The following is a 26,892-nucleotide window of genomic DNA, read 5'->3' on the forward strand; positions in this document are numbered from 1 at the left end:
TAGAACAGAAGGAAACTATCTGGATGCATTGGTCACAAGTTGCTTGCAAGCGTTTCTGACAGCAGCCCTCCGTTGAAGAGAAAATTGCACAAATTGCCAGTTATTATCATTTTTAATAAATAAGCCTTCTATCTTCTCCCGCCCTCCTCTCCCTCCCTCTGGCTTCTCGGTGATTGTGTTCAACAAGCATATTTTCAGTGGGGCCATTGCTATTACAGAGTGATTGAGCTCTGATTTACGCATCAATTACCCACCTTCATGGAGATTTTCATGCTCCCCTAGCTGACATCAATGAAGCATAACTGCGTAAACGCTTTATTTCATACCGGTTTTGGATAACTGAGACTGATAACTCATCATATTGAGAGACAATGTGCTCGAATACAGGAAACAATAAATGCTTCCCTTTGAAATCTCATCTATTCTTTATGAGCGCACCATTCACGTGCTTATCTCAGTCATCCATTTCTCTGAGGCTCTTCCTCTCACTCGGTATCACAAGTGCAGTTCGGGTTTGACCCCTGAATCCAAGCATTTGCAAAGACCAAACTCTCATTGTCTGGCTTCCCCGAAGAGCAGGAAATCTTGCTGTTTTCCCACCACTGTTGTAGACCAATTTTGCCGGACATGGACAGTCCGAGGGCCTGAGCTTGGCCGCGTCTTTCATCTCTTGTTCACTCACCCGTGTTTGTCCCACGGGACCATCTTTAGTGCCACTTGGTTAGTGTGTACTTGAACGAGCTGATGTGCAGACTGGGAACACTTCCATTCAAGACCCAGCTGGAACACAGCTCCCTGGTTTTGCTTCCCACCCCACACCAACCTGAGAATGTTCCCAGGGCACTTTGTTCCTATGGCCATAGTGTATGTTACCCTGCAGGGTGATGATTTTAGAGTGGATTTACCTCCCCTCCTGAGCTGTGAATTTTTCAAAGACTCATACTGTTTCTTATTTTTTTCTGAGCACCAAACATGGTCCCTTGTGTGACCTAGGCACCCAGTAAATGTTTGTTGATTAAGTAGACAAACTAATTAATATCTTAATATCTTGGTCAATATTTGTCACCGAACTTGGGCAGAAAAAATGTTTACCTGTCATTTGTTCGTTCATTCAGTCAAAAAATATTTATTGAGAGCGGAACACTGAGGTTGGCACTTTTCCAGATAAATGGGAAGCAGAAATGCGTGATTCCTTTCTGGTGGACAGTTTCATTTAGCACCCACGGTTCTCTCAGAGCAGGAAAGGGGGAAGGAGACCAAGTAGGAAAGCCTAAGGAGAGTTAGCTGGGATAGAAGCAAGAAGGGTGGATATCATGTCACTGGAGTAAAAAAGATCATTCCTAAGGTCTCGATTATCCACACTGACTGTGATGAGGCCCAACGTTTTCACTGTGAACTGACTCAGAAATGCCATCCGGGGGTGCAGGGGTCTGCCAGTGCTGCCATAACCAAGTCCCACAAACTGGGAGGCTTAAACAACAGATTTATTGTCCCCTGGTTCTGGAAGCTCGAAGTCTGAGATCAAGGTATGAGCAGGGTTTGTTCCTTCTAAGGGCCGTGAGGGAGCATGTGTTCCAGGCCTGTTTCCCAGCTTCTGGTGATTTACTGGCCATCTTGAGTGTTCCTTGGCTTGTAGAAGCATCACCCCGATCTCTGTGACGATGCAGAGGGCAGAAGCAAGCAGTGCCCAGTGGCTGTTTGCCGTGGGCCTGATCTCATGCTCCGGCTGTGTGTTCAGGCCGGAGCCCTGTGGGGTGCATGTGCCATGGAGGGGCAGGGGCCTGAAGAGGAAGCCTTAAGGGGGTAGACTTTGCCCAGGCAAAGTTTAGTGAGTATATGCGGCTCAAAGGGTTTGGTGAGACTTGAAAATAGAGTCTGCTTAAGACTGTCAATTATAAACTGCTTGTTAAGGGCATTCATTTCCTTAGTTTAAAAGTAATTAAGAATGTGATTTCCGAGAAAATATTGTTTTAAATTAAGTAGTTATTGAAATTGTCTTGCTCATAGCTAACTGAAAATAAAACACCTTTGAAAAGTGTCATTTATGAGAAGCCAGGTTTATATTAAAACTTTGACTTGGCAAAGTATTCCTGATATTTAGTGGGCATGGGGAGGAAATACTTCAGGCAGCTTTTTCCTAACTTGAAAAACAGAGTTGTTCTGTGTAGGTTGGCGGCAGAAGCAACAGGTATGGAGCGGGGGACATGGCCCGTGGGATGGGGCCAGGATCCACGGGGGCTGGACCAGGTGTCCTCAGGAGCAGAGGGCCAAGCCGGGCACCCTGCCTGCCGTGAGGCAGAATTCAAACCAACCACAAAGAATAATCAAAGCTGGACACCACCTCCTCTTGCGTGGCTCCGTTTCTGACTATGAGAAGCATCCTCGCATGTCCTTTCTGGAAGCGGATCAAAATTTAGATCTAGCAGCTCTTTAAAACTCAGCATTAGCGTTGACTCTGATTCGTTTAAAGAGAGAATTAGAAATGGGGTAATTTCAAGTTGACACTAAAAAGTACATGAAGAAGCACTGGAAGAATAAACAGGAAAATAATAAAAATTGTTACTTCTGATTGTCAGTGGAGAACAGGGAAGATGCTGACAAGAGGGCAAGCGAGGATGTTTTCTATCATTTCGATTTTTCAATAGTTTCACCGATTCAAACCTAAACGTATAAATAAATACACTTAACTGTATTCACTCTCAGAGTGTGTGTTTCTTGGCTTGTGTTATCCATTCCAGGCCCCTACTCGTCTTCAGGAAGTGTCTTTGAAAACTTCTGAGTCATGCAATTGTTTGCAGCTCTCTCTGTGTGGCCAACATCGAATGTGAGATGCTTGTAAGGCATCGGTTTGTGTTACCAGTGGGTCAGTGAGCCAGAAGGAGTGACGGAGAAGTCTCATTTCTGATGAATTGGTCAGAACTCGAGTTATTTTTAAATGATTTTCTATAAAAATGGAAATCAGACACCTAACCTAAGAAAATATTACAGAAGCAGAAAAGAAACTTCTGCGTGCTTAGATACCTATGGCACAATGGAGTCTTCTTGTAGCGGGGTACCTGAGTATGGAGGAGGAGGGGATGCTTGAAGGGAGATTAAAGGAGATGGAGGTGCAATCTGGGCTGCTGGGAGAGGAGGGAAGGAACACTTGTTGGGGAGACAGTCATCTCTCAAGCAGACAGGGATATTGGACCACGTCTCTTAGCCAACAGTCACATTGTCCAAGGACAAAATAATTTAATTTCACTGGAACAATTGCTTTTAAAGTACATTTTAACAGGCTTCTAGAAAGTTGAGTCGAGTACTACTGTAGGCATACCTTTGGGTTGCCAGAGTCTTGGTCGTTCTATAAAAGCGTGGCATTTCCATTAAAAGGGAATCCTCTAAAAAATGGAGTTTTCATGTGCTCTTACAACATTGTTGCCAGTCATTATCCGTCTGAGTGTCTACCTGTGCGTGCTGTTTGGAGAAGAATCTATACCATGCTGCACGAGCCCCCTCTAAGCTGAGATATTCTGCTTAGATAATCTGAAGCAGGGAGTTCAGATTTTTGATGTCCCCCCTGGATCCACTGTGCTGTGCTGTCCTGTGAGCAGAGCTCAAATGTGTGGATGTGCCTCTCTGGCAGGGGCCTTCTTTCCTATCTACTAGCATCTTCTTTTTGGTGGTGGTGACTTTCCTGGATTTGCACAGTTGAATTCCTGGTTTTCCTTTATCCTTATTTTCTGTTCACACAGGCAAATTATTTCTGCAAATTTAGAAAGTCCTAGAGAATGGCACATTGGGAAACTGAACAATTGTCTTGGGTTCCTGATGTTCCCATGTATCCCAGTGTTGACAACCAACCTTCCCAGTATTTTAGGGTTTATTTTATTTTCTAGAAATGTTGTGGTCTGCTATTTTTGGTGCCCACCTCTCTAATTCCACCTTTTAATAAATTGGCATGGAGTTTTGGTATAATCTGAAAATGACATTTCAGAATAAACTTAATTGGGCAGAACCACTTAGGCTTTACTCTTGGGTGTCTTGATATGGATTGTTTCTGGACCAGTTTGTCTTAAGTCCTGGCTCTTATTGGTTCATATGAAATAATGTTATCTTCACTTCTTTGTATATTATGTATAAATTAGAAAATGAAAAGTGTGTGAATAAAAAAAAGGCTAAGAGGGTGGCCTCTGGATAGGGCAGCCTCAGCCCCTCTTCCGCTCGTTTCACTTACTCATTGTGTCATTTTTTGGGCATGTCAACCTCTCTGGGTCTCATGCGCCTGTCACCTCATCTACAAAGTGAGGATGACGCTGCCTCATCAGAGTTTTTGTGAGGATTAAATAAGATAGTCCTCCGAAAATGGCTACACTTGTTCCTGGCATTGGGCAAGGAATGAACAAAGAGTGGCTATTAGTGTTATTGTGGTTGTTCTGCATGACAGTCCACTCTTGTAATAACTGCTCTTTACCTTGAGGCATTTCTGCCAGCACAGACCAACAAGGCAGGGTTCTGCTTCGTAGAATACATCTGTTCCGTAACGGGCCCTGGTTCTTGATTTACCTCCATGTGAAGTCCATCCGATTTAGGCACGCCCAAATGGGTTTAATAAAGACGTTTATATGCGAAGGATCCTATCATGTGCAAAGACTAGAAGCTGTTTTATATTGGATGCCTGGGAACCCCGCCCCGCCCTGTTCCCCGCACCAGGAGATTCGCATGCAGTTGGTCTGGCGTGTGACTTGGGCCCAGGGATTTATAAGATCTTCACTGGGTGATTCCCATGTGCAGCCAAAATTGAGAAGCAGATTATAGAAGATCGGTAATATTTAGAAATGTTTTAAATTTAAAAAAATTATTATTTTAAACCTCATGTCAATATTAATTTGTGTATTAATTCCATATATTGATCAATTTCCTGTCGCTATCTCAATGATCATTTTTGAGCCTATAGAGAAAAAATTTTAAAGGCTATCTAATGAGATATACTTCGTCCTGGTCTGTTACTAGAAAGACATTAGACCTCAAAAATTAGGAAATTTTGCTCTAGTTTTTGTGGAATGAAGAGAACTCATGAAAGCTACACATAAATATCTTTGGCATATGCAGGTCTTGTATCTCAGACTTTTTCTTTTTTTGTGTGTGTGGTACGTGGGCCTCTCACTGTTGTGGCCTCTCCCATTGTGGAGCACAGGCTCCGGACATGCAGGCCCAGCGGCCATGGCTCACGGGCCCAGCCACTCCGTGGCATGTGGGATCTTCCCGGACTGGGGCACGAACCCGTGTCCCCTGCATCGACAGGCAGACTCTCAACCATTGCGCCACCAGGGAAGCCCATCTTAGACTTTTTGAAAGAGCTCTGGGTTGGGAAATCAGGTGAGCGGTGTCCTGGATGCAGTTCTCATAGGCTGGAACAATTTTCTGAGCATCAGTTTTCCATCTTTAGATGGAATACTAATACCTGTCTTGCTAATTTATCAGGGGTGTCTGAGGAGCACACGAGTTAATGTGCAGAGTGGAGCTTTGTGGGATGAAAGTAGATCCTGATCATGTTGACCCTGACCATGGTGTCAACGATCTCATGTGAGCAGCCATTACCAGCTTACGGAAGCCTTCCTTGTTCACTATCACACTTAACCTTGGTATCAACCACATGAAGAGGAACTCCCATTTTACACATGACAAAACTGAGGCTTAGAAATATAAAATGAGTTATTAATGATCAAGAGACTTGTAAGTGAAAGAGTTACAAAGAATCTGGCTACCATCATTTCTGGACACACTATGAACTTCTTTAGAAATAACAGAACCTGTTTCTTTGGTTGGTGTCAGGTTTGGTTTTCACTAGGTTTTTGTTTTTGTTTTACCATTCCTAGATATATTCAATTATCTTTGCAGCTTGAGTATTTGGTATTTCTTAGAGGTATTGCATCATTTGGGGAATTTGGTAGGCTAGCCAAAATAGTTTTGCCCTAAACTTCAGTCAAACACTTTTTAAAAGTGTCTTCCTCTCAATACCTGTATTTGACATTGCTTATTTATATACAAGAAGGTTTGCTGTGATCACCTGTAGCGTGCTGTCAGTGACTTAGGAGCCATGGACCTTTCCCTTAAGGAGTAAAAAGTCTAATGGGAGACATAGAGAACCCCAGTTAAATCATTATCAACTCACGAGATTGAACCCTTTTAATGAGCATGGTGTAACTTAGGACCAGGAATATCCATACAGTGGAATATTATTCAGATACTAAAAAAAGGAGTGAAGTATTGATCCATTGCTACAACGTGGATGAACCTTGAAAACATTTTGATAAGTGAAAGAAGTCAGGCGCAAAGGACCACATATTGTATCATTTCATGTGTATAAGATATCCAGGATAAGCAAATTCATTCAGAGAGAAAATAGATTAGTGGCCGTTGCTTAGGGCTGGGATGGAAGGGAGGATTCAGGGCAGGGGTAATTCCTAAAAGGTACAGGGCTGCTTTTGGGGGTTATGAAAATATTCTAAAATTATATCATGGTGATAGTTGCAAAACTCTGTGAATATACTGAAAACCACTGACTGTATACTTGAAATGGGTGAATTGAATGGTTTGTGAATTATATCTCAATAGAGGTGTTATAATAATTTTTAAAACAGGGTGGGGAGCAGAAGAGAAGGAGAGGAGGTGAGACAAAAACAAAACAAGAGGAGTGGTTCTTGGAATGTCTGCCTGACCCCACTGGAGGATGATTTGACAAGCCTCCTGGATGAGCTGAATCTGCTTCCATTTTCAGAAGTAGAGGGAATGGGATATCCCTAAGGTGCCCTGGAGGGAAACAGGTTTAATATTCCCCTGTTGGTAATACATAGTTTTCAAAAGCACAGATTTAAGGGAGCTCTCAGAATGAGCACTGGCCCATTTCCCTAAGACCTAAAGAAATTGGCATGACTGGCTGGACAGCTGACAGATGTGAAAAGTAAATGTCTTGTGTGTTTTCTGTGCTTTCATTCCCATCTTGATTTTTTTCTTTTTAATGAGAGCCAGTGTCTGTGGGGAGAGAATTCATTTGTTGAAGACAGTGGTTGTATGCAGAGTTGTATGTATGGTTGTATGTATCAGTAGAGGTTCTACTGATGTACAGAAACTCCTTTCCAAGGCCATACTCACATCCCCAGATCCAAGGTTCTCGTGTGTCTTCCCTATATGTGCAAAATAAGTATGGCCTGGTTTTAGCTTCTTAGAATAGTTTGGGAGTTAGCACTTTACACTGCAGTGCTCATGGCTATTAGCAGATAAAATAAGGATTTAACTTGGGGGGGATTTTGAAGGTATTGAATAGCAGAGGTTTTCTTTTTTTTAACGAACAGAAGCTATACAGACATTAGGTCAGTGTGAAATTCAAAACAGGGCTAGATATTTTTAAAAAAAGTACCACTTGGAATTCTGGAACATGTAGTAAGTATAAATATCTACACATTTTATAGAAGGCAAAAATTCATTCAGGAGAACCAGAAGGAGTGAGTTATAGCTTATGTTTGTCCCTTGGGTGAATTAAATATGTATTTTTATGCTTTTACAGAGATAGTAGCCAAAATAAAGGTGTTTTAGTGCCAGTTGGATTAGAAAACAAGTGAGACTGAGTTATTTACTTTCATTTACATTGTTACTACCGTAAATCCTGTATTAGTTAGCAGTATTTTTAAACAAACGTGTCATTTTAAAATATCAGTGTTTTTTTTTTTAGTGTGTCCCCAACTAGCTTTGTACAATAACCAAATTAGGTAAGCAATGATGATTATACTTCATGAAATATACAAACCAAATGGACTTAGATTGGTTTTTACTCTCATTTGCTCAGCTTCTTCCCACATATGTAGTTAATTTTTACAATCCCTTTAGGTTCTGTACATTTTGGTGTAAGGAAACTAATGGTTTTTCTATACTCGCAACCAAATGAAGTTCCTAAAGTTTTTCCCTACTGACAATTTCTAATAAAATACAATCCTAAGGAAAGTTGACCAACAGAGTGCAAATGAGACTAATATTTATTCTTGAGTGTGATGGAAGCATGAGAGTCAGAAGGGACAAACCATGGGGTATTAGGAAGAGAACTAGTTCGGGAAGCAGAATACCCGAGTTCCCATCTCCTAGTTCTGCCACAAACCTGCTGCGAGGCCCATTGCCTTTCTGAGCTCAATTTCCTCATCTGGAAAATGAAGGGACCAGAACTAGATGATGGCGACAGTGTCTCTTCTAAAAGACTAGCCAGCATGATCAGCCTGGTGTCCTGCCGCCGTGAGCTAATGAAGACGGCATAATTGAGCTTCCTCAATCTCAGTGAAGCTACATGTGTCCTGGGTTTTTATCTCCCCATGAATGTACCTGTGGCTTCTAATGATGAAAATGGGAGTTGCTTGAGTCTAAGATCAAGTTTAAGGATGAGGATGGGAGAATATCTGAGAGAAAGAGAAGAGGAGGAGAAGAAATCACTTGAACTTGAAGATGGAAGAGACACAGGTTGGCATCTTCCTTTGCCACTACCTTGATGAGGCCTTGGGATGGCTCCCTTCATCCCCAGAGGGCCGTAGGTTCCTCCTGTGTTAAGAGGGCAGGCTCTCTGTTATTGGAGGCCAGGGAGACCGATGGGTGGGTGAAATCAGAGCTAATATAAAAGACCCATTCTAGAGAGTAGCTTCTCACTGTCACCGCCTTGCATTGGAGTAACAGGGTATAGTTGGCCCTTGAATAACGTGGGCTTAGGGGTGCCAGCCCTTTGTACCCACGGGTTCCTCAGTATCTGCGATTCTGCACCCGTGGATTCAACCAACCTCGGTTTCAACTACCTGTGGATTGTGTGGCACTGTACTATTTACTATTGAAAAAATCCACGTGTAAGTGGACCCACGTACCTCAAACCAAACGTGACTCAAGGCCTTGGTGAGTTAAATGTATAGTTAAATGGAACTTGTTCTTCTTTCTGTCCTTTTTCTATCAGCTAGTGGAGATGTCAGTGAAGCAGGGATTCCAAAAAGATAGGCTGAGGGACTTCCCTGGTGGTCCAGTGCGTAAGGCTCTGCACTCCCAATGCAGTGAGCCCGGGTTCAGTCCCTAGTCGGGGAACTAGATCCCGCATGCATGCTGCAGTTAAGAAGCCTGCATGCCGCAACTAAGACCCGGTGCAGCCCAAAATAAATAAACAAACAAATAAATAAATAAATATTTTTTAAAAAACCCCAAAAGATAGGCTGTACAGACAGAAAACAAAGGCCTTTGGTCAATGAAGCGTAAATTGAGTTTTTTTTTTTTTTTTAGGTTGAAGGGTAAATGCATTTTTTAATTGAGATATAGTTGATTTACAATATTATATTACTTTCAGGTGTAAAACATAGTGACTCAAAATTTTAATAGAGGGCTTCCCTGGTGGCGCAGTGGTTAAGAATCCGCCTGCCAATGCAGGGGACACGGGTTCGATCCCTGGTCCGGGAAGATCCCACATGCCGCGGAGCAACTAAGCCTGTGAGCCACAACTACTGAAGCCTGCGTGCCTAGAGCCTGCGAGCCACAACTACTGAAGCCCATGCTCCTAGAGCCCATGCTCTGTGGCAAGAGAAGCCACCGCAATGAGAAGCCTGCACGCCACAATAAAGAGCAGCCCCTGCTTGCCGCAACTAGAGAAAGCCTGCGCACAGCAATGAAGACCCAACGGAGGCGAAAAATATTTAATAGATTATACTCCATTTATAGTTATTATAAAATATTGGCTCTAGTCCCTGTGCTCTATAATATATCCTTGCAGCTTATCTATTTTATACGTAGTAGTTTGTATCTCTTAGTCCCATATCCCTGATTTGCCCCTCCCCCTGGGTTTTGAGTGTTCAGTGTCACCATAACATGCCAAATTTCCTTCTATCCTATAGGAAACAGTTGGAAGAACATTCTCACTTGCTAAGAGTGCAGAGTCCTTGAGTTGCACTTTGGGGCTCAACTTCCTAATATGAGTGAGTTTTCACACCAAGAGGACTAGTGTCCTAATCAGTGTGAAGAAACTTGAATTGTTCAGACCAGTAATATGGTGATGAATTCCGATTTCTGGCTTGAGCATTTCCTCGTGGGCCATGGACCCCTTTTTTTTTCGTTGGAAAACCAGCCCGGGAGTGTAAAGGGGCATCAGATCATCAGGGGACAGACATCAGCTTTCCTGTGGCCTCTGCAGGGCTCGCAGGTTCAAACACAACCTCCCTGAAACCAAAGAACTTTAATTGAGTAGGTAAAGAGGTCCTCATAATTATAAACAGCAGTAGGTATAACAAGAGGCTAAATACCTAGCTGGGGTTTTAATTAGCTGGTGCTCCAAATTAGTCATTTTGGTTTCAGTCAGAAATCAGTGACGTGCTGCACTGTGAAAACCTCATCACCCTGTAGTTCGTTCCTCATTATACTTCGCCCGGTGAAGCTTTCAGTGCAACGCCCTGCTGAGCGAAAAAGGAAAAAACAGGAGAGATTTGGTTGCCTTCCAAGAGCAGTGAAACTCTATGGAGATTAAGTTCATTCTCACCAGAGATACGAGAATTAACTGTTCTTTGTTATATGTGTTAAAAAATGCAGCAGATAACACCCATGTGCACGCTCAATCTGCTCTTCCGATTTTTCGTCTGGAATTTGGTAGCTTAATGAACTGATGCAAAACGCAGCCAAGAGCCTTCTCACAAATCCAACCTGGGTCGAAAGCCCCAAGCGCCCTGACTGCCGGCTGCTTGAAGGGTTCTCATGTGTGTTGAAGCACGTTTCCTTTCTTCTCTTCCTTTCTTTCCTTTCGGGTTTTAATTATCTTGCCCTCAGAGGAGGAGGAAGGTAGTTTGCAAAGCCAGGAGACCAAAGTCCTTTGGTTCTCCTCATGGGACAATGAAATGGGATCCCCGGGACTGTCCTTCTGGGGTGTCAGGTACAAGGCATGAACAGAGAGCTGGAAAACTGACATCTTGCTTGCATTCCTTGCAAGCATGAGGCTTCTGCTCTCATGTTTGTATGGCGCATCATGGCTGCAGCAAACCCGCTTCCCAGCTTCCCACCCCCACTAAATATTGCTTTAGCCTGTCCCCTCATCCCACTCCTGACACCCCATCGTTCTTACATTTCGGCAAACTGACGATGGGCTCAGGTTACACAGGGCCAGTGTATGATGCTGAGGGTGAGTCTTGTGCTCCACGCTTCATGGACCCCAGATGTTACTGTTGACTCCACATCAGCCTCCAACACAGAGACATTGAGTCACATGGCAGCTGTTTGGGGTTCTGATCTCAACTCATGAATGGGAATGACAGATGATGCCAACAAACGTAACACCTGTGGATGGCATCTGGGACTATGAATGATGGGCTGGCTTTCAGTAGCACCTGGACTCCGCGTCTTTGTTGACCAGGCGGGGCCCAGATGTGAGGCCTGGGCTTTGGGTGGAGCTCTGGCGTGTCTTTGATTTTCCCAGACGGTGCTAACATCTGCTGGGCATACCTATGAGTGATCCGGTGAGCTCTTCTGTATCTGGCATGGTTTGCATTATGAAAGGATAATGGCCATGTAAACATCCTATAAATGTTGCCACGATTTTTAGATGGGGAAATGAAGTGCTGTTTATCCGGGAGGTAAGGCTATCAAGGTCACTTAGAATTTGTCAGTTCACGTATTCCTGTGGAGAAAGGTGGATGGTTAGGTGTATTGACCTGTTACACTCCATCTATATCAATATCAAGTTAAGCTGCCATGGATATCGCATGCTCTGGGCTCTTATTTTGTAAATTAACATTATGATACTCATGAGCAAACTAGGCTACCAATGATAGGTATTAAGGTTTGGAATGTATTCAAAACCTGTCAACTGTGCTTATATATTATATCAGTATATCTCTTATAGTTCCTTTAGCTATTATGTTCGTTTGCATGTCAATTACCTAATTAAGTCTTCACATGACATTACAGGTTTCATCTGCTAGCCGAAAGTAGAGCGTTCCTATGAAAACTTTCATAAGCAAAATGGTGTAAAAGTGAAGAGTATCCCCCCAATTTTTGAAAGTTCTCATTATGCCACTTTGCTTTTAAGAAAGGCCTGTGTTAGTAAGGGAATGATGTTTTTTGTAAAAGAGAAAATCCTCTTTGGATTCTTTTTGTCGTTAGCGAAAAAAGGTACTAACACAGGTCTCTCGTAAAAGTGGCTTACTGCAAACATTTGGAAAGCAGGGGATACCTGTATTAACATGGGGAAGGAAAGCAACAGGTATACAGCACCTGCTAGGCATTTTATGTACATTTATATTTGAAATTTTCCCAGTATATATGTACTCACTTTGAATGGAATTACAATCAAAAGCAGGGGGGAACCCAATGAACAAAATAAAATCCACTACTGTAGACTTATAGATTATGGTTTAGTATGCATAGTCTTGCATGATGAAGAAAATAATTGTTTTCTTAATAAGGAAGCATTCCATTCTATAAAATCCAAGGACCCAGAATATATCTTAGATATAGCCTGGAAGCTTTTGTACTGATCCTCCAATGGGAAAGCCTGAAATGTCATGAGAGTCAGGGTTACACAGTGTTTATAAAACATTTGTGCCCTAAGGTCCTCCAAAGGTTTTTACACCTCTTTTCATTGTTCATAGTTTGTTGGTCAAGCCAGACCCCTTTCTTTGTGAACAGTTTCCCACAAAACAAAAAAGAGTGTGATTGATTGGGTGACTTGGATTTTTGTAGACTTCTGAAGATGTTCTTAAACTCTCCTTTGATTTTTCTTTTCTTTTTTTTTTTTGGTCGCCCCACATGGCATGCGGGATTCTTAGTTCCCAGACCAGGGATCAAACCCAGGACCCCTGCAGTGAAAGCTCGGAGTCCTAACCAGTGGACCGCCAGGGAATTCCCTCTCCTTTGATTTCATCACCACAGGCTAACACTGGCTGTGGGCCCAGGACAGAATTCCAGTTTATCCACAATAACATATTTGATAATTCCTTTCCCTTAGGACTTCGTGACATCTGTGAATTCTGAGCCCTAGGCAGTTGGCAACACAGTGCAACCTGAATTCAGTACTTTTTTGTGCAGTGGACTGACTTTGGGGGACTCTGCAGTAATTGCCTGTAGTAATCAAGCAAGGACAAGGGAAGAGGATTATGTCATACTTAAGTGGTCATGAGTACAGTTTCTAATAAGCAAGTTTCTGTTTTCTTCTGTATTCTGAAGAACTGGTCAGGGTCGTAAACCCATTGAGAATAAAGAAAAGGAGGCCTGCTCTCTATGCAGTATCAGTTTGGGTAGCCTCGGCTTGTTTTATGTTTTTTCTCCTTATTGATAACAAGGGAGATCTAAATAACTTACATGACTAATTCATCTTTGTCTCCTTTTGTCTTTTTCTTTGCATGTCAGTCACTATGAACAAGACCGTAGTGCCCTTAAGAAAAGGGAATGGGAGCGGAGGAATCAAGAAGTCCAGCAAGAAGACGATCTCTTTTCTTCAGGCTTTGATCTTTTTGGGGAGCCCTACAAGGTAGCTGAATATGTATGTAATTTATCTTTCTGGAAAATGGTTGCTTGTTATATTTTTGAATGCACTAATCAACATTTAATCTATTTTCAAAACACCCAAATCATCTCCAGGAGAATATATCTTACAAATGAAATATATACATAATGTTGTATTGGGGGCAATGACAAGTTTCTGAGGAAGTCTTCAGAGACAAAGCCCACCTTCTTGGGGGAACACAGTAGGATTTGCAAGGGACTTATGAGACTTCCTGTCTCCAAAGAATTCTTTCCTGTCCAGCACTACCTACAGCAAGGAGTGCCCCCTGACACTTTGTCTCACTTTGATTATCAGCGTGGCAGCCCCTGAAGCCTTCATCAGAATGTCAGTGGATATGTCTGTTTTCCTCCCAGTCAGTGCCATCCATGGCAAGGCCACTGCTTTCTGTTTCCATTTTAGGTTGTTAGCAGCTGTTCAGTGGTTTGAGTGCTCTTTGAAAATCACTGTTCTAGGAGAAAGGGAATAGCCAGTCATTTTTTCCCGGTGATTAATAATCACGGGTTAGCAGATTGCCTCAACCAGAAGAGGTAGTGTAGCTAGGTTGATTTTCTAGTGGTATTCTGGCTAGTGTGTAGCTCCAATAATGATCATACTTCTATGTCTACAAGTATTGATTTCACAGTGACTGCCTCTGAACTTTCTATTTTGGGTGGGGTTGCGAGAAGAATCTTGGTGAATTGCTGGCAGCTGGTTGGTTTTTATTGAAATTTACTAGCAGTATAATTTTCTGTAATGAAACACAAATGATGTAAGAGGTAAAACAACAATAGAGGAAATGTTCAAGAGTTGTGATCTTAGAAGAGCACCGTTTAGGAGACAGTGACTGGGGTAGACAGTACGCTGTCTGGATTGGTGACTAGTGAGACCAGAGTCCTGGTGCCTTGTTCAGACTAAGCAAGCAGCTCTTGATTGAGACACTCAGGTGCCTTCCAAATTTGGTAAGTCTGACAAAGAGACTATTAGTTTTCAAGTTGTCAATAATAGTATAATCCTTAATAATTCATTTTTCCTATCTCAATTGATTTAATTTCTATACTGCCTTTGAATGTGTGCACGTAGAGATATGGTTAGCTTGACAAGGATTTATTGAAGGCCCACTATGTGCCAGCCACGTCTTAGACTAGTGTCCAAAGGGAAATAAGACGTAGTCCCTGCCTTCAAGGAATTCCTTGTCCAGTGGCAGAGATCATCACGAATGAGTGAGGGCATGACCTCATGGTAACTGCTGAAGAGGTAGGCAGGGGAAAGATGCCCGAAGACTTCCTACCTCGTACCAAAGAGTTTGGACATGAGTCTGTACATGAAGAGAGGTCATCGCAAGTTTTAAAGTTAGGACGTGGTTGGGACAGACAAAGAATTGTAAAGATGATGTTGGAAGTGTGGAGAGTGGTGGGTTGGAGGGAAAGGAAACTAGAGGCAGATAAAGAAGCTATTGTCGTTGGCTGAGGGGGGTTCATGGCAGGCTGGATTTAGAGTAGAGCCAGGAAGTTGAAGTGATAGGACAGGTGTCTGCCTGGAGGTGGGGTGTGTGCAATAGGAATGAACGATTCCGACCTTTTAGACTTGAGGAGGCTGGTGTTATAACAGGTTGTTCAGGAGGACAACACGGTTGGTGCTTGTAGAGAAAAGGTAATGAATTCTGCTTTGAGCATGATGGGTTTAAGATGCCAGTGGATGTCAAGGGAGAGATATCCAGTAGGCTTGGGGTGTGTGGATCTGGAGCTAAAGAGAGTGGTCAGGAGAGAGAGTTAGGTGTTAGTATGTAGGTGGCAGTGGAAGCTGTGAGAATGGGTATTATCACTAAGCCAGATGGCTGGGTGAGAAGAACAAAGAGAGAACCTTGAGGAGCAGCAACATTTAAGGGGTGAAAGGGAGAGTCGTTTTCTTTGGTGATGGTGGTAGTCATTGTGGGTTGGGGAGTAAATGGGAAAAGGTGAAATAAAGAAAGAGAGGCAGTGAATGTAGACTTGATCTTGCAGGGAGTCTTTGTATGGAGGGAGGAAGATACATTAGAACGAAAGGGGAACAATTATTTGGAAGGAAGCTTTTTTTAAGGGGAGAGAAACGTGAACATGTTTAGAGATTGATGGGAAGGAACCAGTGTCAGTGGGGAAGGCGAGGGTGAAACACAGGAGGGAGAGGTGATGGTGAGCAGAGCAGGGTCCCAGAGGAGATGAGAAAATACAAAACTGAGAACATGTGAAGAGTGATGAGCCTTGGGGAGGAAGATGGGAATGGAATGTTAGGATGAGGAGAAAGCAGGAGAGTGGAAGGAAGATTGGGGGCACGATAAGAAGCTGTGGCCTCCATATTTTCTAGAAAGTGGAAGAGAGGTCAAAGGATGATAGATGCCTCATCCCTTCTTGAGAAAGAGGAGTGAGCAGATGAGTTTTACCTCTTATCTTCGGAGGGGTTAGAAAAATGAGCTTTACTCAAAGGGCTCATTCTGAAAATTCAATATCTACTCCATGCTTAACACTATAATGAGGTGTAGAACCCTTGGCTTATTTCCCCCTTTATAATTTTAAGTCTTGTTGAATGAATGGTCTTGTACCTTTAAGGTAAATGCCATTTCTCGTTAACAAGCCTGTAATATAGATGTGTATCTATTTTTAGATGTGAGTAGTGTAGTTTTGAGTAGGCAGTTAAAGAACCTGTTATCAACATTGTCATTTTCAAAAGTCATCTGTCTTGATAGGACAAGAGTACATCAGGTACAGACACAGATGGGAGCATTAGTCTAGGGCAGGGCCAGGTCTGTGTGTGGTTAGTAGCCTGGTGCCTTTATGCTACTTGATGGGGAAGAGGCTTTGTTTTGGAGTCAAGACTATGAAGGAAAGGAATAATGCTAACAGTTGATGACCTGGTAATTCTCTTTCTTTCACTGCTGCTTTGATGACTGACTGCCATCTTGTGCTGTGTACATGTTCAGGGTTTCCTGGGAGATCACTGGGCAGTATGCTTCTCCTTTCCCCCATAGCATGATACTAGAACACATGGACACCTCTAAAAGCTCCCTAGACCTGGACTGGTGTGGACACCCTTGGCGTATCTGGACATGCCAGTGGCAATGGGAATTCTAGAGCTGGCCTGTGGTCCACCGGTAGAAATGAGGACATTCCTACCACAGCTCTTCCTGAGGGTTGTGGTAGGAATGCCTACCAAATTAGAAATCAAAATTGCTGGTGGTTGATCAGGACTTTAAGGAAACTTGTTGCCGCTCCAAATCCTAAAACAAGGCCCGATCGCCTATCCGATGGCTTTGGTAGTTCAGAAACTAGCCAATGAGCATGAGTCCCTAGGACCCACTGCCCTTTCTTGGCAGAGAGAAGAAATGGTGATCTCTCATGGTCCTGGCTGATTTCTTTTCCTTCTTGGCTTCATCTCTACCACTCCCAGAATGGAAAGAATGTTGACCACCCCTAGATTGGGGTGCTGGTGGGTAACATCCCTTTGTGGCTGCTTTTGTCGCTTTGAAATCTGAGTTTGTGCTGTGCTGCTGAAAAGGATGTGTTCAGAAGTGTGTGAAAAATGTGAAGCCATTGGACGTGTCTAGATTAGTGTGGAAAGATGGGGAGGGGTGAGGAACTGGCATGTGCCAAGTGCCTCCTGTGTGCCAGGAGCCGTGCTAGAGCTTTCTTCATGTGCTTGTTTAGTCCTTACAGCAAATGGGTATGCATTTTCCCAGTGTTTCCCATGAGGAATTTGAGGTGAGCTTCTCTGCAGCTTCATATCCGCATAAGTGTGATTCCATATCTGTAACAGGAAGCTGTTTATCCTCGACAAGAAGTCAAAAGACCCGATAAGCTTACCTCCTGTGTGACTTTGGGGAAGAAACTTTATTTCTCTGACCTAGAGTTTCCTTTTCTCTGAAGTGAATAATAGTAGCTGCTAGAAAAAATAACTGATAATAACAACAACAGCAACTGACATTTTATAGCTCTTCACAGCTCAACAAGAATGAGGAAACCAAGGCGCAGAGACATTAAGTTGCTTATCCAAGGTCATTTGGGTCAGGGCCGGTAGAAGCCAGAGGAGACCAGAACGGCTGTGCTGACTCACACGGTGATTGTGAGGGTCAAGTCAAACAATCCGCGGAAACCTTGCTTTAAAATCCATAATGTGCTATACAAATTCAAGGTATTAGCATTATTATAATTAGAGAAAGAAATAACAACTTACAGCTTAGCGAGATTAACTGTAAAAATATTTGAATTAAAAAAAAAGGAATTACTAAATCACATATATTAGCCACAATGAAATAAAAGAAAAAAATGAACCTCAAAACTTAAATTATTTTGCTACTTTTATTAAAAAGAAGTACCATGGTACAATAGTCTCCTAGCACAATGGTCTTGCAATGAAATTATATTACTGATTTGTAGATAACATGAGAAGCAAACTGAGGCAGCTCTGCATTTCCCGAAGTAATAAGAGGCCAAAAGCTTAAGTGAAGGAGTGCCGTTAGTCATAAGCCACAAACCAGACATGTAATTTATGCCTGAAAATACTTGGAAAATGCATGTCCTTGATGATGGAGAAATTGTGATTATTTAGAAAATAATGGCTGTGAGGTTACCTTTAAGGAATCAACCAATTATCAAGAATGGGAAGTAAAGAATTGGCCAAATTGAAAGAAGCCTATCGTTGATTGAAATGGCTAAATTTCCATTTTTGCCATGTTTATAATGTGCAATCAGGACTGCTAAGAATCCCTTGCTCCTTAAAAAGGTTTTTAAGACTCGGGAGGATGAAGAAGACGATCTAGTGTGAACCAGAAGTTGCTATGGTGTATGATGAGCGTCCAGCATGTAGGTGTACATAAATGTATTTAAGGCCCTGTTGGGTTTTCTAGCCAGTGGATCTTATATTGACATCTTGAGAAATTTAAAAACTGGTTGACAGTTACCCACCTCCAGTTTTGGGAAGGCAGAGAGTTGACTCTGACGACCTGGTCTGTATTGTTAATTTTGTTTGTTTGTTTTTTTTGCGGTATGCGGGCCTCTCACTGTTGTGGCCTCTCCCGTTGCGGAGCACAGGATCTGGACGTGCAGGCTCAGCAGCCATGGCTCACGGGCCCAGCCGCTCCGCGGCATGTGGGATCCTCCCGGACCGGGGCACGAACCTGTGTCCCCTGCATTGGCAGGCGGACTCTCAACCACTGCGCCACCCGGGAAGCCCTGTTAATTATTTTGAGATTGTTGAGTGGTGGGCTTCTTGAGGCTGTGTGTCTGTGTGTCCTCTGTGCCTAACCCAGCCTCATGAGTGTTTTGAATTTACCAGTGTGTGTTTTAGAATGACCATGGTAATTGCTACTTGTAGCCACAGCATGTCTGTTACGGATCTTCCTTCAATCAGCACTCAGAAAGTGTCACCAGTGAACTGAGCCTTGAACTATCTGCTATGTCATTCTGGTCACAAGTCCCTCTTTGACAATTGCTGTGTGAGGAAGCTAGTTGAAGGGAATTGACCTCCCTTCATCCCCCCAGGTTATCCCAGCTCCACCCCATATGCCATTAGCGTACAGGAAGGCCCTACGGTTGCACCTATTAACTTGGCCCCCTAACTCCACGTGCAGACGTGCCTTCACCGAGTTAGACTTTAACACAGTGCTCCTGCTTTTTAGTCATCATAAGGAAAAGCCACGTGAAGAACGTCTTTGCATCTTCTGTAAAATTGGTGCTGAAAAAACAACTTGTTTTACTGTTCAGAGGTTCTCGTAACCTGGTAACCGAACCAATGAGAAGAATTCCTTTTCACATTTCAGTATCCGGCAAACGTTTATCTCATCTAATGAATTAGGATGTGCTTCCTGCCATCAGACAAGAGAATTCTATAAGCTATGAGCTTTTTCTTTTGGCCTTTAGCTACCAAGAAGCTCAAAGTTCAATTTGACGTTCAGTCACAGTAACCAAGTTAGCTTAACCTTTGCTTTTCTGGTTATGTACCCTTTACTCCAAGCCACTGCAAATCCTTTATTGATATAGACAGGGTATGAATTATATAATTTGATTCTGTTCAATTCAGCAACAATTTGCTGAGTACCTGGGATGCATCAGACATGGCACTAAGTGTTGAGGACATGAAGATGAATAAAAGGTAGTCTCTGACCTTGAAGAAAAGCTCATAGTTTTGTGCTGGAAAAGAAATCATAACTGTAGTAGACCCTATGTAGTAGGAGGTGGATTTTCTAGACTTATTTGGAGAGCTTTCAATTTTCGTCTAATTTTAGTCATGTAGACAACAGTTTTAGACATTGGCCAGCTTAGAAATTCTCCTAATTTCAAGCATATTTTAAAACCTAGAGGTGGAAAAAAATTCTAAGCATGCATCAGAAACCTAGATCATTAAAACAGTAAACCGAAATGAAGAGACGTTAAAACCTAAGCAGGGTCTCTCCACTGAAGATAAGATGAACATGTCCCTTTTATTTACTGCTGAAATATGAACAGGGATGTGACTAGCTTGCTTGAAAACAAATGCGCCTTGAGGTTCTTGGGTCCTGATGATGTTGGCCCAGAGAGAGTGAATGACTTCTCAGAACTTTGAGGTATTGTGGTGTTCTCTGTGACATCTGGGGGCAAATTTCTGATTCTCTAGAACTGTCTTTCAATGAAAGTTCAAAGAATTTTCGGTAAAGATCAATGAACTGTCAATGAAAGGTCAATAACTTTGAGCTTCCTGGTAGCTAAGGCAAAAAGGGAAAGGTTATAGAATTCTCTTTGTCTAATGGAAGGAAGCATGTCTTAATTCATTAAAGGGGACAATATAAATGGAGGCATTTAAAAATAGGAAATGAAATGGTGTTGTTTCCCTTTGTTGGGTCAGATCCTGAAGATAGCAGGTATTAGTTTTTATCAGGCCATCATGTGGTCCAAGAGGTAAACTATTTGAGGGACCAGAACAACCCTGCAAGTATTTACAACTTGCATCAAATTCTACTGGGCCCTGACCACAATGAAATCTCTTTGTTTTTTAATTTAGGGATTGAAGAGAGGCCGGTTTTGGCTGCTGCCCAAACGGTTCCTTGGGCACCTCCGTTGAAGGAGACTGCTTTATACAAAGAGTTTATTCTTGCCTTAGCTGAAAAGTAATTTCTGCCATGAAAACTGACAAACCTAGGGACTTTCAGGGAATAAAAGTGATTTCTACCCTTCTCTACCTATTCAATTATGCCTTTCAAATGTACCTCTGAAAATGGAGTGATTATTCAGCTGAGGATTATATGGAACTGTAATTGTTTAATCACTCCTTCAGCACCAAGGTTGCATGTGATGCAATATAAGATGTTCCTGAGGATAAGAAAACTAAAACTGACATATATTTATTTGATTTCTAAAACTCCCCATCCCCCATGGAGCCCTCTTAGCATATCATTAGCATGCTTTTCCTTAGCCTTTAAATATGATTTGCCCCGTGACCCGAGTTGAATGCTATACACAGTATGTGGGGATTATGGTAATGACAAGGCCAAGGTTCCCAGCTCGATTCCCTCTGGTTGCTCCTTCTCTGTATCCTTTGCTGGGTCCTCCTCTTCTCCTAGTCCCTTAAAGGTTGATGTTCCACAGGGCTCTCTCCTGAGCCTGATCTTCTCATCCTTCATTTCCTTTCCCTGGGTGATTTCATCCATTTCCAGCACTTCACCCTCCATTCATCCACACACTCTCCCATCTTGACATACAGAGAGCAGCACGCAGCCATACATCCTAGGTTTAGCCTGAGATGCCAGGCTTGAATAGGCACACACCTTGTGTACCCCAGGAGCCTGGGCTCCACACCAGGTGTTAAGGGCGTGTGAGCAACCTTAGATGTTAAACATCTGTCTTCAGTGGAGGTTGTACCAGTGGGGAGGTGGTCACCCCCTCCTGTGCATGGAGAGCTTGCCTATGACTCGTGGGACATGGAGGCTACACAGGGTGGCTGTCTTCCCCAGGTGCTGGCTCTGCTGCCAGATGGCTCCATGGATGCTGGTAGCCTTCTTTCATTGCAACATCTTGGGCCAGGATAGCGCAGCCTAGACACAAAGCAGCCCTTTGCCCTTCTGAATTCAGCAGCTGGTTTTGATAACACCTTTAGCAGGTAAAGAGAATACTAAAAAGTCCTTGTGTTGATTCTCCATAGAATGATGTAGTTGCCAACTTTGAAAATCGGACTTTGTTTTGATTCACTTAACCAACAGTTTAAATTCTTGAATACATTTTTCTAAACCCTTGAAAAGACAGAGGAGAGCTTGAGTCACTGTTGATGAACAGTTTGCACCATTTCAAAGTAAACGAGTATGAATCATCAATATGCAAACACAGTTGCCCCCAGAATATGTAGGCAGACACCAGTAATTTATGCAGTCTTTGATTAAAAGGAATTGGATTCACTTTAGTCATAAGTTAGCTCAATTCAATGTTGTTTAAGCCCATTGCCTTTTCTAAACTGAATGTAGTCATGACAGCACAGTGTAACTGACTTCCTTATCCAATGGGCTAAGGCTTTTTCATGGTATAATATAGCACAAAGGGCTGACATGTCAAGAACAAATATAAGTCGAACATTCTATTATAATTCCAATGATCAGTAAGCAGAAGTTGTTTATCACAGTGTAGAATGTACAGTTCAACTCACCGGACCTAAAATAAGTTATTTTACTAATAAAATTCGTAAGCAACGTAATTTAAAACTTTCTCCCAATGAGCGTGTTTAAGAACAGGCCAGGGAGTATACAGACGTTCATCACACAGCTCATTCCAAGAGGCTCTTTCAATAGTGTTATTGATTTTTTTTCTCTTACATGGCGCATGAAATGTATGAAATTATATGGCAGCATAGAATTTTAAAGAACCCTATATGCTAGCCTACTTAGGACATCTGTATGAAACATTAACATTAGGAAACACAAACCTATTCATTCTCTCTCCTCCCGCCCCCATCTTTTTGTTATTTTAGACAAACAAAGGTGATGCACTTGCCAACCGAGTCCAGAACACGCTGGGAAACTATGACGAAATGAAGGATTTGCTAACTAACCATTCTAATCAGAATCATCTAGTGGGAATCCCAAAGAGTTCCGTGCCCCAGACTCCCATCAACAAAACTGAACCAAGCTTTTTTCCAGAACAAAAGAACCGAATGATCCAATCTCATCAGGAGAGCACTCACTCCTCGGCACCAATGCCTCCACCTTCTGTTGTGATACTGAATTCAACTCTAATACACAGCAACCGGAAGTCAAAACCTGACTGGCCACGAGATAGTCAGAACACTAGCATGGTACCGGCCAGCCAGGCTGGTAGTCAGCCCAGCAAGATGCAGCCATCAACACAGGACCAGCCCCCTGCCAGACTGGAAGACTTCTTTGTCTACCCAGCTGAACAGCCTCAAGTTGGAGCAGTTGAAGAGTCAAACCCATCTGCAAAGGAAGACAATAATCTCAAGTCCAGTGGAGGGGATACTTTCAAAGAAATATTTCAGTCCAACTCACCAGAAGAATCTGAATTTACACTGCAGGCGCCTGGGTCTCCCCTAGTTGCCTCCTCTTTATTAGCTCCCAGCAGTGGCCTTGTGGTTCAAAACTTCCCACCAGGGGTTTACTGCAAAACAAGCATGGGGCAGCAAAAACCAACCGCATATGTCAGACCCATGGATGGTCAGGACCAAGCCCCGGACGTCTCTCCCACGCTGAAACCTTCAATTGAATTCGAGAACAGCTTTGGGAATCTGTCATTTGGATCACTCTTGGATGGCAAACCCAGTGCACCCAGTTCAAAGACTAAACTGCCAAAGTTCACGATTCTCCAAACAAGTGAAGTAAGTAATTTTTAAAGTTTTGTTTTGTTTCTTTTTTTTTAAGTTCACTGCTCTAATCTCTATAATCAGGTATTCCCAAGCAGCTCTTATTTACCTTCTTGAGCTGTAGATGAGACTCTTCAAGGTCAGAGTCTGAGTCTTGATCTTCTGTCACTTGTGACTTGACTGATTAACACTCTGCAGATACAGTTAAATCTCCATAATTTGGAATGACAAAAGACAAGGTCAGTCTGAGTGAATGAAAAGTTGGAGTTGTAAAATAGTTTCAGTGAATGCATTTGTAGTAATATTCTGTACAAATCAATCACATTGGAGATTTTCATTGGTCCTAAGCAGGATGAGGTACATGAAAAGACTGTGAGTCATCCTAGGCCTTCATTAACTGATAGCGTATCATAAACATAAAACACAGAAGTTCCTTAAGGTAAAAGGATGTACAGTGTGATTTGCTGGAACCGGAAGTGGAAGGCATTCTTTAAGAATCGTAGTTTCTTGAGTGCTTGCAGGGCTGTTCCTTGGCAAGATCGTAACATTCCCTTCCGTATCCCTCAATCTTCCCTTCTGCATCACCTTCTTCTACAGATGCCTACCTAACCCTCTTGTACTACCTTGATCCCTTCTGTCAAAGCCAAAAGCATTATGCTCAACCAAAATCCCACTGGGTTTAGAATGACTAAATGTTTTAACTATCTCAGGAAGCATTGCCTTATAAAAGAGAATTCCCAGGGACCAAAGCCTCTCCCAAAGGAATGAATCGCTAATGATTGGATCTCAGGCCTTGTGGCCCCTGGGTGGGGGGCATATATTGGGTGCCTCTCAGATGCCACCATGTCAGCGGCTGTCTACTGCACCTCCAGCGCTTGATTGCAGAAGAAACCACTGCTTTTACTGGTGACTAAAAGCTTGAAAAGACACGGAGGAAGAACGTAGGTTGAAATTCTTACTCAATAGGACTCACAGACAGTCTGTCTGAACTATTTCAGAGTCCATGTTAGTGGTGTCTGAATTAGAGAAGTCTGACCATATGTGCCCTCTGGCTCTTCTTCTTTTATTCGCACTCAACAGATGTGCTGATTTCAGAGGACGATGGGAACACAAAGGAAGGGAGGACGGCGGCCCTTGGTTTGGATTTTCTGAATGCATGTTTCGAGTATTGTTTCATTTCTCAGGCGGTCTTGCTGTTTGTATCATCATCATTCATCAGGTCTTGGCAAGCTTCCTCCCAAGTATCTCTCCAGTCTGTCACCTCTTCACCCTCACCGCCTTCGAAGCGCCCGTGAGCATCTCTTGCCTGGGCCGCCTCCTGTCTGGTGTCCCTCCCTCTAGGCTCACCTCTCTTTCAAACCATCTTCCATCCAGGCTGATCCAGTGGGCAGATCTGACCATGTCACTCTCTGCTTTGGATTCTTCAATGCCTTCTCATTGCTTCCAGGAAACAGTCCAGATTTCTTAGTCCCACATACAAAGCTCTTCACTCTCTGATTTCATACTCCCTTCCCGATCTCATACTTCACGACTTCTTCACAGGCAGATGAGATCTCAGCTACACAGAGCTACCTGTGGTTCCCCATCATGTCCTGCCTTGTCACGCTTCCTTGCTTTTGTGCCTGCTGTCTCCTCAGCCTAGAATGTCTCTCCCTACCCTCCCTTGTCTTCCTGGTGAAGTCCTGTTTCTCCTTCAAGTCTACTCGGTTGTCACTTTTCTCCATGAAAGCTTCCCTGATTCCACGAGGCTTAATGACAAAATCCTTTCTCTGGGCTTGCCGAGCGCCTTATATACACCTTGGCTGGCACTGACGTCATTGTATGGTAGTTACTCGTTTATGTGTCTGTCTCCTCTATTAGACTGTGAGCTCCCTGAGAGCAAGGACTGTCTCGTTCTTCTCTGTATCCCAAGTGCCTAGCAATCGCCTAGCACATAGTAGATACTCAATAAATGTTTGTTGAATGAATGAACTTCAAAAATGGTTACTTGATTACATTTTCTAAGCTATAATGTTAATCAAGTAACACGAACAAAGGTAAACAATTGCTAGAAGATCCATCCTCAGTTATAGTTCCTTAATTGTACTCTGTCTGCCTGTGTCTTACTCTATTCTTGTCCTGCATGGTCATTTGGAAATCCTAATCCTAATTTCCACCTGATGACTTAATACAGGAGTGTGATACTTAAAAACCAGAAAGCAACCTACTTTGAAAGAGGGGGAGCCTAGTGGGAGGTGGGACATCATTCTTGCCCCTTCTCTTGCTCTGGTCTCTTCTGCTCTTCTTTCTTTACACAGCAGTGCTCTTAACTCAGGACTGGTCTGGAAATAGCATTGGCCCATCGAGAAGGCTGTTTTCCTGTATCAACACCTCATTGGCAGAGTGACAGGTCACAGACCCACTGAGATCCACTTCACTGTAATCCTCTCTCTTATACATTCTCAACATGGCTGACCCAGATTCAGAAACGACTCCATGCTTTCCCTCAATGCTCGGGCACAGCAATGAGAGGTACATTTCCAAAGAGAGTCTGAGCTGTCATCAGCTCTGGTTATGATGCTCCAAGGAGCAACCTATGTGTACGCAGCCTTTAGTGATGGTACAAATAGACTTTGGTAGAGCCTTGTCTGAAAAATGGGTCAGGTGCAATGAAGTAATGAGAAGAGATCAGTGAAGAAAGTACTTATTTTAAACTATAGGTTTCAAGGAAGGATTTGAGAGAGGGGTAGAGAGAAGCTTAGGGCCCTAAGGTCAGGAGAATATACAGGTTTCAAGGGCAATGTGAAAACCAGAAATAAGTGGAAAGGGAATGAGAAGTTAGCCAGCCTAAGAGAGAACTTAGAAGGGTATAGATTACAACATGAGCAGAAATATAGACAGGGTGGGGCCTTATGGAACTTTGAACCTAATGGAATTGATGTGGCTGAAACTGACGAGTCTGGAAATTCACCCTATTAAATCTTGATGTACTTTTCAAAAGCACTTAGCATTAGAATTCAGCCCCAGTCCCTGGCGCCAAGAGTTCCAGGCCTGGGGTTCTGGGTCCCTGGTCAAAGTAACCATCTACAATGAGTGGTAGCATTATTTTGAGTTATTACTGAAAAGGCTCGTCCATAGAGCAGTCATAGGATTTCTTTGAGTTTTCCCAGCTCTTTCCCTGACTCAAGTGACAGGAGACTGATGTGTGTTCATGAAGTGCATTTGGGCGGAGTGGGGGGTTGAATGACCAGGAAAAAGACACATTCTAAGATACACGAATAAGCAGATATGAAGATATTAGTGAGTTGAGAGATCATAAACTATTTATTATTGGAATGAAATGTGCATGTGTGTGGGCTCCCATATTTGTTTCTGTGCCTACACTTGTGCACATAGTGGAGACATTTTAATTACTTCCCATCCTTGAAACTTTCCTTGCTTCTTAGAATTTCTGTACCGATAATAAGGCTACTAATAAATACTAACTAAAAAGGATACTAATAAAATCCAGCTTTATTGCCAAAGGTCAGCTTTTCAATGGGAGCACGCTTTTTAAACAAATGATTTGTTTAAAAGCTTAATTCACTATTTTT

General features: G+C 42.8%; 1 protein-coding gene across 1 annotated transcript in view; it reads left to right on the forward strand.

Moving 5' to 3' along the window:
- AFF2 (ALF transcription elongation factor 2) overlaps window positions 1–26,892 on the forward strand; it is a 495,793-nt gene that overhangs the window by 145,067 nt on the left and 323,834 nt on the right. Inside the window, exons 2-3 of the mRNA XM_082609762.1 lie at window positions 13,381–13,501; window positions 22,475–23,335. Of these exons, the coding sequence (XP_082465888.1) occupies window positions 13,381–13,501; window positions 22,475–23,335 (982 nt within the window). The remainder of the gene's footprint in view (window positions 1–13,380; window positions 13,502–22,474; window positions 23,336–26,892) is intronic.

This window comes from Mesoplodon mirus (genome assembly GCF_964341445.2).
Source record: "Mesoplodon mirus genome assembly, chromosome: X".
Taxonomy (NCBI): Eukaryota; Metazoa; Chordata; class Mammalia; order Artiodactyla; family Ziphiidae; genus Mesoplodon; species Mesoplodon mirus.